The sequence below is a fragment of the Oreochromis aureus genome, linkage group 7 (genome assembly GCF_013358895.1).
Source record: "Oreochromis aureus strain Israel breed Guangdong linkage group 7, ZZ_aureus, whole genome shotgun sequence".
Taxonomy (NCBI): domain Eukaryota; kingdom Metazoa; phylum Chordata; class Actinopteri; order Cichliformes; family Cichlidae; genus Oreochromis; species Oreochromis aureus.
In genome coordinates, this window is record NC_052948.1 from 18,138,658 (window position 1) to 18,158,235 (window position 19,578).

Below are 19,578 nucleotides of genomic sequence, written 5' to 3' on the forward strand. Positions count from 1 at the left end.
GATATCAGGCATAAACAAAAACAACACCATCTGCAAAGCATCCAGTAGTATTACATCATTTCTCATTATCACAACGATCCCAATCTCATTGCCAGTGCAGTACAAGCACACTTGGAACAGCATCAGTCATGGGTTGGCCTCCCCAGATTCTGGACCTCAACATTATTCAAGCAGTGTGGGACAATCTTGACAGAAAATGGAACAAAAGGCAGCCAACATCCAAAGAAGAGCTTTGAATGCCGTTAAAGAAGCCTGAGAACTATTCCTGAAGACTTCTTAAACAAATTATAAAAGAAGCTGAGGAATGAAGGTGGTCATCACTATTATTGACTCTGAAGCTTGTTAGAATTTTGCACAGTACTGTACATAAACAGTCTTGGCCTTTAGAGTTTGGTTTACACTTTTGGGAATGACGCATAAATCTTCAAAAAGAGCAAACTGAGTGGTGATTGGACAGGTGCTCTCTGTGTACATGTCCTACATCTGCAATCTCTAGAAAGATTTCATGTTTGTGCCTCAGCTGCAGTTACTCACAGCATGGCCTCTCGGAGACTTTTGGCTATTATCTAAGCCCCAGAAGATAGCAAGAAGAACAAACATACCTCCCTCCATCTGTTAGCTTTCCAACTGGGGCATCCTCGAGCCCGACAGGCCTTCTGTGTCCGAGGCCGGGGCAGATGACTGCAGTGCTTCTCTTCTATTTTGGTTTGGTTCTGATATACACAGACTACATCCCGCTGTTTGGTCCCTCGGCCACAGCTTACTGAACACTGGGGAGGAAATTGCAGGGAAGGGGGATGGGTGTTGGACAGAGAACAAGACAAAGTTTAGTGAAACACAGTAAAGTCCAACTCATAGCTCGATTAGCGCTCATGCTTGTGATTACACCATGTAAACATTTCTGTACAGAAGTTTCTCGAAAAGTAAGTCAACTGAAAATAAAGTCTTAAGTACAAGTTACCACACTGAAAACCAGAAGAGACTGATTTTTTTAAGGCAACCACATTCTGTTAACCAGAAATCTCATTCATTAACAGTAGGCTCTCTTGTATTGTGGATGAATTAACCTATCAAAATGGGAACATAGCCTCAGATCAATAAGCATAAACAATTGCACTTAATGCAGAACTTAAGGCCTCAACAGAAGAACACCCTTTTGACCCAACACTTAAAGGCCAACTGAACACAAATTTAAAACAAATTTAACTAAGCAACCCAAAAAGGTGACGAAAAACCTTTATGTTAAACAGCCATGCTGATGGAATACAGCGAAACAATTGAGCCTGTAAACACAGGGATTGCTTTTAGAGCAGCAGAGGCACGGGAAGGAGGGACAAGGGATGCAATGCAAAGCACACTGTAGATGCACACGCGAGACATTCATCTGGCACCAATAAGGAACTTAGATACACTTCAGGAAATTTAGACAATGAGGCAAGAGGAGGCAAAAAAAAAAGGCATGAAAAATAAAAACCAGACACACCAATAAAAAGATCTGAAATGGCCTTTGCCTGAGATGGTACAGACAGCAATTAGGGTGCCTATTTCTTCTTGCTGAGTGAGTGCCTGTATACAAAGCCACTCCAAAAAAATGGGATGCTAGAATCAAATACACCAGATGAGATTTTGCCTTAGCATTTTTTCCAGTCCAGATAATGAACATTATATTTTACTGTCCTCTAATTATGATCTCAGATTATTGCATAACTCAGAGATGGTGACCTATGGGCTTTGCAGATGTGGAGTTTGTGTTTTTCTTCACATTCTGGGAGGTAGAGGAATGTTTTCCTGTTTAAACAATCTAATAATCATATGCTCCATTCAAAGCCTTTCAACAAAGCCACCTCATCCTGCCTTTTCTTCGTAAGTATGGTGCGGGTAGTGGTTGACACTGCACACACACGCATCATACACATTGTAATTATCAAGGCATTTTAAACACAGGGCCCGCTCAGCTGACAGACGACATCAAAGCCAAGGGCCAGAGCCTGAGTGACTAGTCCCCGAGCACGGCAGATTCACATACCTGCTGCACGCTCACTCAAAAAGGAAAACAGAACTCCCCTTTACCTCAGACAAGAGCAGAGAGAGGCAAACAAGTTGGAGGGGGGGGAATGAGGAGTGGGGCTGGCCCCTCCTCATTCTTGTAAAAGAAGCAGGAAGAAAGAGAAAGGCAAAAAAAAAAGGGGTAGGGAAAAAAAGGAAATCACAGCCATACGAGCTACGCTCCCCCAGCTGAACTGTATCTGCGTTTTAACAGTGAGAGAAAAGACATTATATGGCATCGCGCTCCTCCTGCAACCCGGCCAGCCTCATCTGTCAGCCATTACTTAATCATGGCCGATAACACAGAGCACAGAGAGCTGGCACAGCGCGTGGGACCAAAAGACAGTTTCACCTCTGAGAGCAAGAGGAGGGCAAGGACTCAGGGACCTCTGATTCAGCGATCTACAGCTGGGTTGCTTCACTCACCAGCACCCACTCAGGTAAGACCATTTTCCCTATCATTCAGCCTGCTGCTTGTCTTTTATATCCTGCATTTGTACAGTGTCAAACTTAAAATGTATCTGTTTTTTTTATTTTCTTGGTGGAAAATACATCAACACACATACTTATGTTAGTTTTTAGTGCATTTTACTGATGAAAAATTGCTTCATCTGAACCTCCACTTATGTACTGTATGTTTTATTAGTAGTGTGGGACTTCTAGTATTATTCAGGTGTGCTAAGGTGTAGCAGTGTTTTGAATACAGGTTCACAGTTCCTTGGGAAAAACGTATAAATCAACAGGTCACACGGGAGGGAAATTAAACCCTCTTGAGACAGATTTGCCCTCCCACGTTGTCCCAGCAATTAATTTCAGATGATTTGGCGGGCTAAGCCTACTGTAATCCAGTGAGGTTCATTTAGGCATAATGTGGATTACTCTAAAATGGAACGACTCAACAGCTTTAGATTTGGCAGTTGAAAATCAGCCAAATAAAACAGCTTTTGTTAAACAGGTTTTCTTTTTTTCCCCATGCAGAACAAAACTTCTCCAGAGGAAGACATAATTAATATTTACAGCCACATGTAACAAAGAGACAGCTTTTCATTATTTTGCTTAGTGGCTCTAAAGCAGCCTTTTTGAGTTGATCCAGATTCACAGTTCTACCACAAATCGCATAATTGAGTGCTAAACCAAACCCAGCTAATTCATGCCATTTTTCTCCTTTTTTGCAAAAACTACAAAATACAGACCTCTGATTTTGATTAAGTGAACACTATGATTTCATATGGATGCAACTCCAACTGGATAATCAAACTGATATCAGATACCTTTTTGTGCATCAATGCCTTTGTCTAGGACTGGCAGGCAGAAACCTCGAGATGACCCAACCTACTCCTTTAATCTAAACAGGTAAGCCAACAGAACACATGGAAATTGTTAAAACACTCCAGGGAACCTTGACTGTAGTTTAGAACTGTGTCACACTGCTAATAAATGGATATGACCTTGCAGTACCTTGCAGAGAGGAAAGAAAATTCCACAAAACCAAGTAACCACCTCGCTCAGACAGACTAGTTTGTCATCAGGGCCTTAAGCAGCAAACATTTACTGCTGCTTGAACTATAATTATGAGATGAAGAGGTTTTGTTTGGCGATAAAAGCAGAATTCAGGTTTGTTTTATGTTGGAACTGAAAAATATTATGTACCTCCTTCTAAATCCATCGAAATTTGTCTGCATGCTGGTTTATCCCAGAATTTCAGCTTTTTTCTTAGAGTAATATATCATCATAGTAGCTTTTTTTAATGAAACTAAACTGGATCATAGGACAATAAACAAAGTATATCTTTAGCGTTTAAAATAGCTTTGTATATAAATCCTAATAGAGGAACAGGGACAATTATGGTGTTGTATATTGACTACAGTAAGTGGTTCTAACTGAGTACACATCTTAAAATGTGAGCACCATGGTTGCATTCCAATCACATTGCAGCATGCTCACAATGCAAGGGGATGGTAATACCAAGCATATGGCAAACTGTAGTCGCATACAGTCTTCAAAGGAGCTCAGTGCTGACCTGGAGGAAGAACAGAGTGTGGAATCATACTCTCAAGCACATGTTGTCAAGGCTGAGTGATAAAGTAGCACTCAGTTGAGCAAAGTTGACTTGTCCTGATTAACCGTGCTAACCCAGCAGAGTCTTAACCTGGTAGGATCCTTTTAATAGGTGGGAACTGAACAAACGCTGACGTAGTTGACATAGCGAGTAACTATGTTCTTGGCATGCAGCAGAACACACCAAGTTCAGATAAGGAGAAGAGGAAGACGTGGTGTCACAGAACATTCAGGATTTTCTGTTCATGGTCTTTTTTTTCAGGGAGGTTTCAGAGACAGAAGCCAAAACAACACGTTATCAACACGGGAAGAGCTGCTAAGTGTGGCGTCATTGGGCAGAGGAATGTCAAGAGTCATAGATCTTTTCTAGCCAACAGGCTAAAACAACCAATCAGACTTGCCCGTCCTAGTTTCATTCATTTATACTGAATATCCAACTCCAACCAAGTTTATAAGATTATTTGAAATAAGAACAATGACAATGCACATACAGTATCTGCAGATGAGACTGCCGTTCAATATATTGCCATAACATGAATTTGAAATTTTGCAAGCTGATTTTGCCATATTATTCATCCACAGATGCAGTTGACTTTATAATGTGGAAATAGTTTCTGTCTGTCCAGTTTTTGACAGACGTTTTGACGCAAGATCCACATTGAACTTCCGAACGGCTAAAACTAAACAGCACATTCTGACTAAACGCGTAAGTATGAACTTGCCATAAAGAGTTAAATAAACAGCAGGTTGAGCGGCATGTACAACAGTCTCCAACACAGTTTCCTTTTCAAGTCAACACCACTCAGATAGAATATAACAAGTGACATAAGGACAAAAATGGACTATCCAGCCAATTTTTCCAGCTCTAAAGATTCCACTGAGACATTTCTCAATGAGCTTGTTAAACATCCTGCAATGAGCGCTATAATGAACACAGCTAAAAATGAAGAGTACTCATATAAACATAAGAATAAAGAAAATTCTTGATGGCACAACTTGGAAAAACACAAACAGCAGATAAGTTACAAGTCATAAAGTAGTGACCTGTGACACGGGGCAGCCAAGTCAAACTTCCTCTTCCTGCTAAATGTTACGCAGCTGCTTTTCTGTCTGTCATTACAAACAGCAATGTATGGAAAAGCTCAGAGAAGAGAAAGATCTGAACCTTTTTTTCTAGGAAAAAGAAATGTACAAGGATCTGATGCAAAGGAATCTTATTCTTAATGCAGATTTTCAAAGTGGTATTCAGTTATGTTTTTAGCCTTTGTGTGGAGATTGCCTTGTTTACCTTATAAATTGTTTTCCTCTCTTTCACCATCATTTTCTTTTTGTTTTGTAGCTCTCCAACACTGTACCTCATTTTAGCCAAGTCCAAGGATGGTATCAATTCTCAGCAAAGGAAAAATTTTCCACCGGAGGAAAAATACAGTAGGAATCAAGACAGAAAGTAAATAACAACAATGAAGGAGAACAGACAATAGTCAGGTCTCGGAGTTCCTCCGTCAATCCAAATGCATCATGCAGGGGTCATGTGGTGAGGTGGAATTAACATCCTTTATAACTTAAAAAAAGAAACAGACCTACAAGGTGGTGATATAGCATTTACAGTACAGTCTGATCAAAAACATATATTTAGGTTTTTATTTTAGCTAAAAGCTGAAGCAAAACGCTATATGCTCTCTGAAACTGAGCTAGAACACAGTATCTATCATTATCGCTCCCACAAGAGGGGAAACAGCTCCATTTCATTTCATCACTTGATAGCATCGACATGCCCAAACATGAACAGGCCCCATTAAGTCTGTGGTGGTAGCCTCATGTGAGAGGACTTTTCATGTAAGTGGAGTCTATGAAGTAACTCCTGTGGTTTTAAAAACACTTCACAGTGCTTCGCTTAAAGGAATGAGAAAAAGCAGATGTTCTGTACCTGTGTGAAAACACGATCATGTTCTCTGCCATTCAGCCAGCCCGGAGAAGACCAAATTAAATGCTTCCAGAGACCTTCAATCCCTGTCTCCTCTCTGTTCATCTCACTGCATCAGCTCCCAAGCTGGATCACCCACAACAGCTACGCTCACTAAATGGACTCTTTATTTTCTTTCAGTAGCTTTCACACACTCACTGTGCTTCAGCAGGAGGAGACTTCTCCTAACTACTCATTAAACTAAACTAGATCATGACGATACTTGTGCAAGATATCTTCTGATATCATCTCACAGCATCAGTGCCACCTAAACCTTAGCGGTTTGGCAAAATGTGTAAGCCCCAGTGATTGATCCTTTATGTTAAAGTCTTTTCTCAGATACCAATTTAGCACACACAGCAATGATTGTTCTAGTGACCAGCACCAGGGAGAACTTTTCAGCCGCTGCTCCAACAACCTAAACTCAACTAGCACACAGGCAGCATAAGGAATCACAAAGCTGATGATGTCACAAACAACTGACCCCAAAGTGACAGGTTTGGAAGAGGTTTCCCCCCTGTTGCCCTCAAACTGGAGTCAAGTATGTCAATGCTCTACATGTGGATTTCATTTGAAGCAGCATGATTAGCGTGCAGACGCTTTACTGTGATCCCCCCTCCATGGGAAACCCACACTCGACGGGAAATGGTATGTTTTTGTTAACAACAAACAGGCATAAATCACATAAGTGGTGCAACACAGTCGTATCGCTGGTCTTTACACCCAGCTGACATCAAGATTGCTTTTAAGGTAATTACCATTAGCTAATGGATATTTATGTTCCTAAAAGTTTATGTTGAACTGTGTGCCTGAAATCCGGAACCTGTGCAATAAATGTGGTAATTGTTTTGTGTCTTTTTCTCTTTTTAAAATACTCTCTGATGGCGTGTATTGGGAAAATGAATATGGCTTTGACAGTAACTAATCAGTCAGGCCTTTCTGGTTACTTAAAACAGATTGATGGAAAGACACCTAAGTCAGTCAGTCAATCAGTGACGAAGCAAGTAAACAGTTTAATTTATCAAGATATATTTTTTAATATGCAGAAGGTGCTAAAAAGGAAAACAAAAATGAAATCAAGGGCACAACAAGCAAGATTAGTGTCTGAGATCAAGTCTCAATCTGAAAAGGTGAGTTTTGAAAAGTCAGTTTAAGGGTGTAAAGATTTTATAAATCGAGAGGCAGAGAGAGAGAGAGAGGCAGAGCTCATTTATGAATGTTTTCAAGATGGTAGTATGCAGTCAGGTTTATTTCCAGGTTTGTAGTCTGATTTAAAAATATTGAGAGGGCTTGATTAAAATGGATGGCAATTAAGGGTGTCTCTGCAAGATTAAAGGATTTTAATACTACAGTCTCTTATGAAATGTTTTGACAGAAAAAGGTGGGTGTTTGAATATAGTTGATTTATGATGTAACATATAACAACTAACATATGAACTACTGCTCCAAACTGATATGTATAAAACTGAAGGTTGAAAATTATAAAAAAAAAAAAGATTTGGTGGATATTACAAAGGTAAGATGCTTTTACATAAGGTAAGATAAATCCAAAGCCATGAGCAATATTTGAAATGTTAATTAAAACAACTGCCTGCCCCCCACCTCCCCACCACGCTGCTTGATCTCTATCTGGCCTCTAAGCTTCTCCTATTTCACCTGAACAAAAAAGGTTTGTTTGCATGAACAACAAGTACGTTTTGAGTCATTGTGAATTCCTATATTATATTACAGTTTATGCATTACAGAAGATGTATTGATAATTGTAATTTTGAATAGAAAAAGACTCAATGATTATTGTGTTGTGTACATTGGTGCTTTGCGGGTCAATAGGTCAAATAATCATTTACTTTTAAAGAATTTAGTAATTCTGGCATATTGTGGGTTATTTGGAGCCTTTGTTGAAATACTAATTTAAATATAGAGTTTAACAATACTTCAAAGATTATAATTGCCTGCATTTTGCAAATAGTGTTTGGGTTTTTTTTTTCAGAATTTCTACTCCTTTTTCCAAAAACTAAACAAGACTTGCCAGAAAAAATTAATACCAATTATTGTTGCGGTTAAAAACAAAAAAAAAGATAATATTACACTGTCTCCAGCCAAATGCATTACAGAGAGCACTATTAATACAATGGTAAACAGATGTGCCACCCAGCGCTAAGGTTTAATTTGGACTCTGCATGTTTTTCTCCAAAGAGATTACAGAAGAAAATGTTAAAACACATAAAAGAGAAAGGGCCTGGAGTGTTATTACACTGTAATGTGCCAAGGTATGTGAAACACTATAGATACTATAGAAGCAGAGTTTAAGTTTTCCCCCCAAAGATTAAATTATTTAAAGGATTACTGAAAAACAAAACAGTAAAGTCAAATTGAGGGTCAAATACCAAAATACCCCTAATGGCCCGCAGATCACATCTTTTCTATGGGGTGCTGCATGTTAACTTTGTACATAAACTGTATGTGTATTGCATGTACGCAGTATGTAGAGCATATAAATGTACTGTATATAAAAAGTCACTGCACATGAAAACAAACTCTTTGTGAAGTCAGTGGGGATTTACCTTTAACCCTTGCAAAGCAACGTGTTTTTTTCTGTCTTGCTCTTCCTTGTGCAACATTTTTGGCCTTATGACATTCACTAAAGTCCAGTGTTGTTTTTTGTTGTTGTTTGTTTGTCAATAAAATATTACAGTGAGAAACAACACAAATTTCACAGTTATGTTTCTTTAATGTTCTTTACAGTTGGAAACAGCTAATTTAACATATTTATATATTTCGCATGTGAATGAAATAAATAGCAACAAGAACAACAACGTACCAAAATATGCAAAATAAAGCAGAGTTGGCCCTTTGGGTTTGTGCAACTTTGCACCACAGAGTTTAATAAAACGACTGGGAGTGAAACTGCCATGGGTGAGGAGTCTCGGTTGTAGTGGAAAGTCTTCACACAAATACGCAGGGAGAGAAGAAAAAAAAAAAAAAAAAAACACAAAAAGAGGGAGACTGCGATCCTCCTCCACTGGGAAGGATACCAACATAAACAGAGACCAAGCTGCAACACTTCACCTGAAATATTTGTCATGATAATTTTATGTTGGCTTAATCCAAATGTAACTCGGAGGATTTACACATGTCACAGTGTATGACTGGTAATTAAGTGTTTGTGGAAGCCTGACTCTGCAAATATAGATTCAATCCCTGCACAGTGTGTAAGTCCAACACATACTCAGACTGTATATGGCAAATGCACTGTGTTTACCTGGATAAGTTACAAAGTGTTCACAGTTTACGTTACTAATACCGGACTGAAGAGCCGTCTTTTACTTAGTTAAACATTTCAAGTCTTTCATCCATATTAAGGTTGAATGTGTGCCTAGTTGCACCTGTAATGACACAAACACGCCTTCACTTCAACATTACTAACGAAAGATGAAATGTTAAAGAAAAAATGGCTTCAAGGTTCGGGTGTTTAGTTGCTCTTTAAAGATTATAACAATAAGAGCAGCAAACATATTTCTGAAATAATATTTAGTCTTCATACTAATATATAACATACTTTTTACCTGACAGCCGAATTTGGAAACGATGTGGCTCTTTGAACATGTTGCCTCTCAGTGTAGCAAAGTATGCAAAGACCAAAGCAGAATTTCGTCTTTGCATACTTTGCTTACTTTTTTTTGTACGTAAAAAAAATGACATTAATAACCCTCCAAATGCAGAATTATTTGGCGGACGTGTGAAAAATGTCAAATAATTCAAGTGAAGCATTACACAAGTCTAAACTGCAACAAAATATTAAAGTTGCAACAATTAATAATGCACTGTGAACAAATAAATATGATTCATTTGAACGAAATCCTTCAGAAATAAAACTGGCCAAAGGATGAAAGAGAAACAACAACAATCGACTGTAATTTTACACAAAGGAGGTATCTGCGTGCTTTCTTTGACGAACAATAATAATGAACTTCTCAATGGTTTTGATTTACTGCACACTGACTAAGCTGAACTGATGCTATCAACCAGAAACAGAATAAATAAATTATTTCTAAGCCTGGAAATATGATAAAAATTCAATCTTCACAATACCGATAAGTCATCAATATTTAAAATTAAGTTATTAGCACCTTATTATGATGACGTATCCCCTTCTAACTGGAAGATGAAGTATACACAGTGAGAACTGGGACACGTCTTTGAAAGCGGTTGGAAAGTATGGAATTCTCCCGTGTGACGTACATTATATCATATATTAAACAACCTTTACTATAATGCCTCTTGTTGAATAACTTTGCATTTTAATTTTAGGTTTTAAATATAATTTCAAAACGACCTTTTACGTCCTTTTGTGAAATTCTCTTTTTTCCCTTAAACATTACTGCATATATTTTCAGTTTAACCCAACAGAGACGCATTAAAATGTAAGTCAAAACAAATGATGGAAAATATTTTCCTCTGTACAAAATGTCAGTATTCATTGAGAGACACGAGAGGTTTGACCAAGAGCACCAGCGAAATATTAAATATAACCAGCTACTTGCAAAATATCATCATACTGTACAAAAATACACACACAAAATGCACTGATAGTCGTTGTTGTTGCTGTTCAATAAAGGTCATAATATTAACTCTTATACACAAATATACACTTGTGTACTTTGGGCACAGGGTGAAGACAGCAATAACAACATAAATCATTTACTTCACGCCTCATGTATAAAATAAATATTTTCTGGAGTTAGAAATATATGGCATTGTTAGACAACACTGTCCTGATTTATACGTTTTAATTTGGAGCCTTGGCTCATAAATGGGATCCATGTGTTTTTAATGATTCCCTAAGTGGAGCAGCGTTGTTTTGGGTATGTTTTTCCTCCTTTTTTTTAAAATTGTAATCAGCCCCATGCCACTGCAGGGCCCATCTGGGTGGGCTCGAGCTGGGTAGGCAACAGTGGTGCGAGATAACCCAGCTCTTGCTTCAGAACCTTTGATAGTTTCAGGCTGAAAACACACTGAGAACGCAGATCTGAAGTAAGCGCAGCACACACCTCTCTTGAGGAGGAATAAGCACTGAAGGTAAATTAGTTAGTACTATCATACCGGCTTCCATGGGTCACGGTGCCAGGAGGCAGAGCCTGGGCAGGACTGCAAGTTGCACTGCTCCATGTCAGGTGGCTTGTCTAGGATGTCACAGTTGTAGTCATTGAGCCTCTGTCCATTGGGCCTTTGACATACCACCAAGCGAGTTCTCCTTCCTCCACCACAAGTTTGGGTACACTGAGGGGAACAGCAAACAAAATGTTCTGTTTTTTGGATTCCAGATCAGTTTGCTTTGACTTACAGAGACATGACTACCAGATTTTTAGACCAAGTCCCTGTTTGTGTATGATAAAAAAGACACAAACACAGATGGGGATCGCATACATGATCAATGGAAAACAAAAGAGATGAGCGAACTGCACTTCTAACTATAAATATGGTCTCACCTCTCCCCAAACACCGTAGTTCCACAGAGGACATGGCCCAGAATCGCAGTTCTTGGACTCAGCAGGTTTTACCCTCTCATCACAGTAGTTGTTGCTGCGTCCATCAGCATCCTGACAAACAACCACCCGCCTCTGGAAGCCTCCTGCGCAGGTGCTGGAACACTGGAGAGCACACAAAATATGCAATTATATTCAGACAATGATTATGATTAATTAAAAATGATTGGACTACCAAGCTCTTGAATTCACATCTAACATAAAACAAATGTAGGGTCTCTTTATAGAATCTGTTTGCAGCAGTATCATGTTTACATGAGTCTAAAGAAGAAACTCCCAACATTCAGTCTCCACCGCACCCATTATTTATGAAGTGTAAGAGTACATACATAATGCCAATAGGGACAATTTGACTAAAAGTGACCCATATGTAACACTGTATTTGGCTTCACACTGATAATTGGTTGGAAACACACGAGCAATTTCATGCCAAATGCATGTAAAAAGTGCTTTTTAGATAACACTAACAATAACACTACTACCAACAGGGACAACCACACCTACACTGACCTTCCTCCACACATGCAAACACTATGCAGACGTAAAACTACCAAACAAGGTTAAAAGGATTAAAAGAAGAAATGAAACATGGCATTCTATCTGAATTTGGGCCAACCCGATTCAAAGCCAAGTATATTAAGAGCCTCAACTGCCTCAAACTATTTGGATTTGTTCATGCTGAACTAATTTCAGCCAAGGAATCAAGGCACTACCTTTTGAATCTGTTCATGGGACCATCAAAAACAACACTTTTGATACCGTATTGTTTTTTCGGTATTGCTAAATACCAGTCACTGACACTGACATGAAATATGACATATACTATGTATACACTGCAGCCTTCAGTATTCCTTTTAAGCTGTCCATAAAGTCCTTTACCATGTATGGCCTTCTGCCCTGGGAAATGAAAACAACTGCTACCTCACTCCTACTAGATGTGTTCGCAAGAATGTGTTTACACACACACACACACACACACACACACACACACACACACACACACACACACACACACACACAAAGGTCTCTCAACAACATGTTATATAGGTATGGTCTGTATATACACTGCTGGTTCTACCTTAATATGAAAGTTTACTTATTTTGTACGTAAAAAAGAGACATTAATAACCCAAATGCATTAAAAGGAACTTTGACAAAATATATTTGAACTCTGCTATTTCTTCAACTATCTCATGCTGAACATACTGCGCCCCAAGGTCCGGTCCTCCATTGGTTGTCTGCTGAAGGCACATTCCAGCTGCTGTGCCCTGGGTGACGTCCTGGATCCTGAGGATATTCGTAGGGCTGGTCATTAATGCGTTGGCGTTGGTAAACAGAAGGACAGGGTGCAGCAGTACACTCCTGTTCTGTCACGGGCCTCTCATCCAGGTCACAGAAAGACTGGTCCACTGGCTGGGGGTAGTTGGAGCAAACCACTTGTCTGGTGGTTCTTCCTGCACCACAAGTCACTGAACACTGTGGGAAGGGAACAGAGAGCCAAAGAGTTTTAAACAAAGGTGAAAGATGATGAAGAGCTGTGATTTTTAATAAGAAAAAAATGCTTGGAAAAAAGAAAATCTACTGCATGTTCTGCAAAGCTCTGCGAACCATATGATGTTTTCATAAGACAGAAAAATGTGGGCTTTTGGATACCTTAAGAAAGACTCAATGTCGTCTTTCAAACCTTCGCACTATGAGAAGCACCGTCTTGTGTGACCAATTGCGGAAGCTCCACGACCACCACCACTACTAGTCTGACCAAAACAGACCAATCACCTCAAGGACACGGGTTCCCAGAACCCCCTTTATAATAGCCCCTAGCCCCAAACCATGCATTCCTGCTTTCTTCCCTACAAAGATCACAAGAACTCCTCAGCAGTCCTGGGCCAAAATGATCCACCTTATGCTGATGTAACCATCAAGGCTAGACCATTAATGTGGGTATTTCTAGTTTCAGGAAGAACTACTAAATTATATTTGTTGTACATATTTACATCAAGAGAATATATTCTTCTAGTAGTGGTTGTTGCATAACTGAAACACATCAAATAGCTTGAGTTTTATATTTGTTTAGCTATTGCTAGCTGAGCATTAGTGATTACTGCTACCACTGAATATTGTCAGGTAACCACTGGTGGCGTTTTGCCCTTGCCCAGCTGCTTGTGGGTTGACCCATCCCCTCAGGCATCACCTGGGTATAAACCACACAGAGGAATCGCTGGGATGCCTCCACTTCCACGAGCGCTGTGGAATATTGTTTAGCAGAGAACCGTGGTTACACTAGTAACCAAACATTTTCTATATACTCGTAATGTCTGGATAGTGAATGACTGCTTACCCTTTTTTAAAATTTTGCTTTTGATCAATTTCAAGATTTTTTTTTTAATTTATCTCTCTCATGACATTTTTGTTGGAGGTTTTCCATTTTCTGAATTACATTTGAGCAGTGTTGTTTTCACTGATGTTCCCATGAACAGATTTGCAGTAATTCATGGTGAGTTCTTTTGATGGGAAGCCCCCATGAGACTAACAACATGAATACAACAAGAGTAGAAATCAACATTATGTGACATTAAAATGTAATGCAATTAGGGGGACAATGGGAAACTCCCTTTTAACAAGAAAATCCTCCCACAAAACTATGCACAGGAAAGGCAGCCGCCCGCCTCAGCCAGCTGTGGCGCGTAGAGAGCAAAGAGGAAAAACATGATGAGTGAGAAATCAACAGACAATATAGAGTTAGCAGGTTGGTCCCACCATAAACTGTAAATCAAAGAAATCTCACTTGGGTTCCAATAGTATAAGGAATTTGTTTTTCACGCAAGAAAATTCATGCAATAACTACAGCTCATCACTGACTCAACGCAAATGCTGGTTTAGTGACGTCACGAACAGTGCTGTTTACAGCTCATTGTGTTTCAACACGATTTGAAAATTGTTGGAAACATCTGTTTCTATTGGACACAGCTGGATGTTTTACTTACAGGTGACCATTCACCGGCATGCCATTGCCCACAGGGGCTGAAGCAGGTGGCAAACTCAGCGGGGCGGGGCAGGTGGGCGCAGTAGGATTCGTCTGCCACTCCTCCGTGGACATCTCGGCAGCTGACATAACGAGCCCGCTTTCCCTTGCCACAGGACACGGAGCACTGCAGGACAGGCACATACAAGCAGAGCTCTCTCACATGGAATTTGAAAAAAAAAAATCTTTCAACCTTGTTTGTTTTTTGTTTCTTGTTTTCAAAGCGATACCACCCACTGCATCACACAATTATGTGAGCATACTCTATATAGTATTTCTATTTATATATATATATATACAAGGTACACATTATATTTCCAGGGAAATATGCGTTTTCGTGAACTTGGATTTTCACCAGTTGTGCAAAAGTTATACCATACTATTTCTGGATGAACAACTCATACTTTTTCTCATATCTTTCTTATCTTTTCTTAGTTATATGATGTCAGACACAATATTTGAAAGTACAAACAAAAGAGTGTTGAATACTGCATTTCCTCCTATTGCCACTTGAGGCTTCCTAAAAAAGAATCTCATTGTAAATTGCCTAACTTTACAGCAGAAACAAACATATTTGCAGCCTGGTACAAAAAGGCTTTGGTCTCTGCTTTCTCTTCTTCATGACAGTCAATATTTTTCTTTTGTTTTCTTTATTATTTAATTTAACTCGTATTATTCATTATCATTATTGTTACCAATTCTCTCCTATTGGCATAGCTGTGTGCCAACCCTTTTGTTAGCAGGCCCATTTTATAAGCGCTCTTTAAATAACAGTAACTCTGCTACAATGTGTGCTAGAGAGAAAATTCTAATGGTTTTGTAAAGAAGGAAGGGCACGCTTTACTGTGATATTTGGTAGCACAAAGCATTCACAAGCATTCACTGCTGTTTGAACATGGACAGAAAAATCAGCTCTAGATTTGTGTGCTCCACTTTACTGTAACCCCTCGACCATTTTGGGCTAGAGAGAAAATTCAAATGGTTCCCGAGAGATGAGAATTAGAATACAAAATACATCCAGGAGTGCTGTATGACATGATACTTATGATAAAGGGTTCAACTGATGTGGATCTTTTGGCCATGTTTAAAGTATTGGTGCCTAATTTCATTACAGTAATAATCTGGCTTTTTTGTGCAGGAAAGGGGCAATTTTATTATTTTTTTGAAACTTATATACTGTGACTTCTTCACCTTACAAATGAATTCATTGTCACTGGTATCCTGACATAACTCCCTCAGCACTCATAATCATGCTCTGTAGGTATACTTCTGCCATCTCAGCGCGACACCATGGAAACACTTCTGAAGAGATGAATATCTAATGCAATCAAGCAGCTCTAGCTCAAACAGAAACATTAATATCGCTTTCATATCAATGTCACTCTGAGGATGGCAATTCTGCTCCTTGGGGAATGCATGCATGTATATATGTGCATGTGGAGCATGTGTGTCTGAAAGACCATACTGGCGCTGGCCTCTGACATGTGAGCTCACACCGGTTTTTCAGATTGACAGATGGGGTTCAATCTCAGAAACCGAAGACTCGTGTTTAGATGAAATCTGGTTTCCATTTGCTCCGAATAACAATGCAAAGTATTAGAAAGGCGGAGGGACCTCTTTGCCAAGACACTGGAGCCTGCACGTGTCTGCATATTGTATGTCTGTGTGAGTGTGTAGATACAGCAGGGGGTAAAACAGACAATGCAAAAGAGGATTGTAGTTTTGTGCAGTATGTAATTTCTAGAGGAATGTTGGGACATACGGTGAAGTTGAATATGTCAGCCTAACATTCATAAACACATAACATGACTTGAGTGTGGTTGAGACACACACACACACAAACCACATGCAAATTGCTCCATCAATATTCTTATTTTTCATTCTTTGTCAGAGCCCTACAGTCCTACTTTTACTCAATCTACACACACAGTGATGAACAGAACAGTACAAAGATTTGTTTACAAGTCAACAAAACACTGCGTTTATTATGCTCACTGGAATATGCTCTAACAGACCCATCAACCTCAAGTTATTTCCTTACTGCGGTCCAAGAGCCGTATCTCCACTGAGTCAGGAACTGCGCAGAGTTGTCTGGACGAGGCGTGCTTTGTGCTGGAGAGGCTCGTGGACATGATGGCATCTCACAGTCCTTCAATGACAAACATTGTAACAAACTGCCCTGTGATGAGCTAATAAGCAAATATGCAAGGATCTTAAGTTGTCTTAAAGGAATAGGGTAAAGGAAAGAAATTGGGGCAAAATATGAGTTATTTATACAATAAGTTATATGATATACCCCAAAAATGTATATCTTTCCATTTCTAAGCTCTAGAACCCTAAAAGTTAGTACTGTTGAAGACAGCCTTAACTCAAACACCTAGAAACGATCACTTATCTATAAACTTTAAGATCAGTCAAATGCCTTGAGTGTCCATCATTGTCAATGGACCCTTATAAGGCATCAAAAAGGTTTTTTAAGTCAGTGTTACCTGTATGTTTCCCTTCATTCTGCAAGAATTCCAAGACTGACACTAAAAGACTCCTAAATTCTAGTTCCTTTATACGCATCTAAAATCTGAGTAAAGGGAGGGTACCTTTGAGCAGAATTCATGACCTCAGCTTGTTTGGAAGCCAAACTAAACTTGCACTAGTGTGAAGAGAAGATTTGGGAAAGTGATGCTGGAAACAAACTGTATCTAACAGTAAATATTAAGTCGGTAACAAGTAGGTATATTTAGCTAGAAAGGAGGTGTAGGCACCATTATATTAGTTTTCAAGCTAAATCCAGTAAGATTTAAAGCGGCACTTGTCCATGTCTATATCTTAAAAAATAATCTGCCATATCAGGCCTTACCACAACTTTTAGCTCATTGTTGACCCACAGCTGCAGTGTTTAGATCAGTTCCATCACTCTTGTCAACCTCCTTTCTAGCCACAGCAGGCAGCTGTTTTCACTCAAAAGGCTCTGATAAACCCACTTTACATTTGTGTTACCTGACCAGCACCAAACCACAATCAGTTGGCAAGTAGATGGGGAACAAGATGGGGAACATAATAAAGCGTTTAGCAATTTAAAGTGCTAGACTTCCCATTGGGAGCTGGTAAAGGCAAAACAGGAAGGTTAATGTTGGACTTAATGCTGATATATTAACATTTATTTGCAGCTCTGACAAGAGATTGACTCTGTGTTGTGACACTGCTTCATGCCTGGTGGTTGTTCAGATAGAAGACGTGTTTCTAACGGTGATAAAATACAGATTCCTTTAGTGCTTTTTCCACTTCCTCCAAAGTAATCAGAAATTACTTAATGCTGCTTTAAATTGGCTTACGAACATAAACTCATCAGTAATGTAAATTGTGCGTGCCACTTGCCGGATTTACAGTAGTAATGAGCGTTGTGTGTGTGTGTGTGTGTGTGTGTGTGGGGGGGGGGATTATATTATGGGATGCATTTTGGATTAATATATTAGAAGGTCATATTACAATATATTTTCAGGGAGTAGTCCCATAAAAAACTTAACTGTTTGCGAAATATTTCATATTATGGTGAAATTAAGGTAAAATCCATTTAAAAACTATTAATTAAGACTCTTTATGGTTGCCTCTTGACTTAAGATGATGCACGATCTTAGGTTTCTTTTTACCTGACTGTCTCTGGGCATCGCTGCAGCATTGCACTCTCTGTCATCTACTGTGTCGCCGTAATCCCCCGACACACACCTTACAGCTCTCATCTGGTAGCCATGGTCACAGGTCACCGAACACTAAAAGAAAAAAATAAATTACACACATGCGCACCTATGTCAACTCTACTGAAGTTGGAGGTTGAAGGTTGATATCTTAGACAGGGCCTCAGTCAAGGTCCTGCTCAGCAGAGACCCTGACACGTACACACAGACATCCATTCACACACACACCCAGAGCCACAACTCGACCCTTTACCCAGTTCTTAATTCACATACAAGGCTCTCCCATCATGTTTAGGTACCACACGAGAGCACAGGAAGTGCCACAAGATAGGTTTATTTGAACTGCAAATTACCCAGGCAGTAATGAGTCGATATATTCCAGCTCTGTAAATACTACTATCTGACTTAATACAAACATGTCTGGGAGCGCATTATTAGTTACATGTAAACTACACTATGAATTGTGAAAAACGCCCATTCATGTCTGTTTTATTTAGTTTGTTCTTTACTAAAATGTAGTTAAATCTACCCAGAGACAGTGGGAAAATTGTACATTTGAATGTGCATGTGTGTCTCTAATAGTGTGGGTCAGGTTTAGTCTTACAGGATATGAGGGCAAAGTGAAAGTAGCATAAAGGAAATGGCAGCTGGTGTCACAGTAAGCACACTTTGCTGTAACTTGCAGGTATATCAGGTTACACACACACACTAAGTCTCCTACTGCCACATTCTCTCTCTTTGACCACACACATATCCACAACCACATACACAGAGTAACTCCTAGGCACTCACACATGCAACCCATTTCCTTAGTCAAACACTGAATGGAGTCACCTCGCCCCGCTGTGTACGTGTGTGTGTCTTACTCGTGTGCGTGCGCACGACTCACCGCTCCCCAGACGCCAACTTGCCAAGATGCACACTCGGGCAGCTCGCAGCTTCCCACGGCAGGGGGTTTGCTGGACATGTCGCAGAGGTGCTCGCTCAGCTTCTCCTCCCTGGCTCCCATGCTGCAGGACACTTGTCTGTGCCTCATCCCTTTCCCACAAGTCACCAGGCACTGGTGGTAGGAGAGTTGTAGGTTGAGGTTTGTTTGCTTTTTATAAAGTTACTGAAAATCTACGAAACAGTCGATGGTGAGTACACATTTTTATGCTAATTGTCCTGTCCTATTTATGTCATTGGTGTGAACACTATAAGAGAAACAGTTACAATTCAAGCTGCAGGCTCTGGGTATCCCCTGTATTACATCAC

At 39.6% G+C, this 19,578-nt stretch overlaps 1 protein-coding gene and 1 long non-coding RNA gene across 3 annotated transcripts in view; one reads left to right on the forward strand and one right to left on the reverse strand.

Moving 5' to 3' along the window:
* Nucleotides 1-19,578, reverse strand: part of LOC116332645 (A disintegrin and metalloproteinase with thrombospondin motifs 20) — a 75,738-nt gene that overhangs the window by 11,036 nt on the left and 45,124 nt on the right. Inside the window, exons 22-29 of one of the 2 annotated variants that reach the window (XM_039614885.1) lie at nucleotides 19,214-19,384; nucleotides 18,280-18,399; nucleotides 16,677-16,784; nucleotides 14,598-14,762; nucleotides 12,820-13,089; nucleotides 11,557-11,718; nucleotides 11,171-11,347; nucleotides 603-770 (exon numbers count right to left, since the gene is read on the reverse strand). In XM_039614885.1, coding sequence (XP_039470819.1) covers nucleotides 603-770; nucleotides 11,171-11,347; nucleotides 11,557-11,718; nucleotides 12,820-13,089; nucleotides 14,598-14,762; nucleotides 16,677-16,784; nucleotides 18,280-18,399; nucleotides 19,214-19,384 — 1,341 coding nt within the window. The remainder of the gene's footprint in view (nucleotides 1-602; nucleotides 771-11,170; nucleotides 11,348-11,556; nucleotides 11,719-12,819; nucleotides 13,090-14,597; nucleotides 14,763-16,676; nucleotides 16,785-18,279; nucleotides 18,400-19,213; nucleotides 19,385-19,578) is intronic. The other variant, XM_039614886.1, reaches the window with a different exon arrangement.
* Nucleotides 2,177-6,915, forward strand: LOC116332646. Its single transcript, XR_004200394.2, has 4 exons — nucleotides 2,177-2,486; nucleotides 3,346-3,399; nucleotides 4,687-4,810; nucleotides 5,444-6,915. It is a non-coding gene; the product is annotated as an uncharacterized LOC116332646 (long non-coding RNA).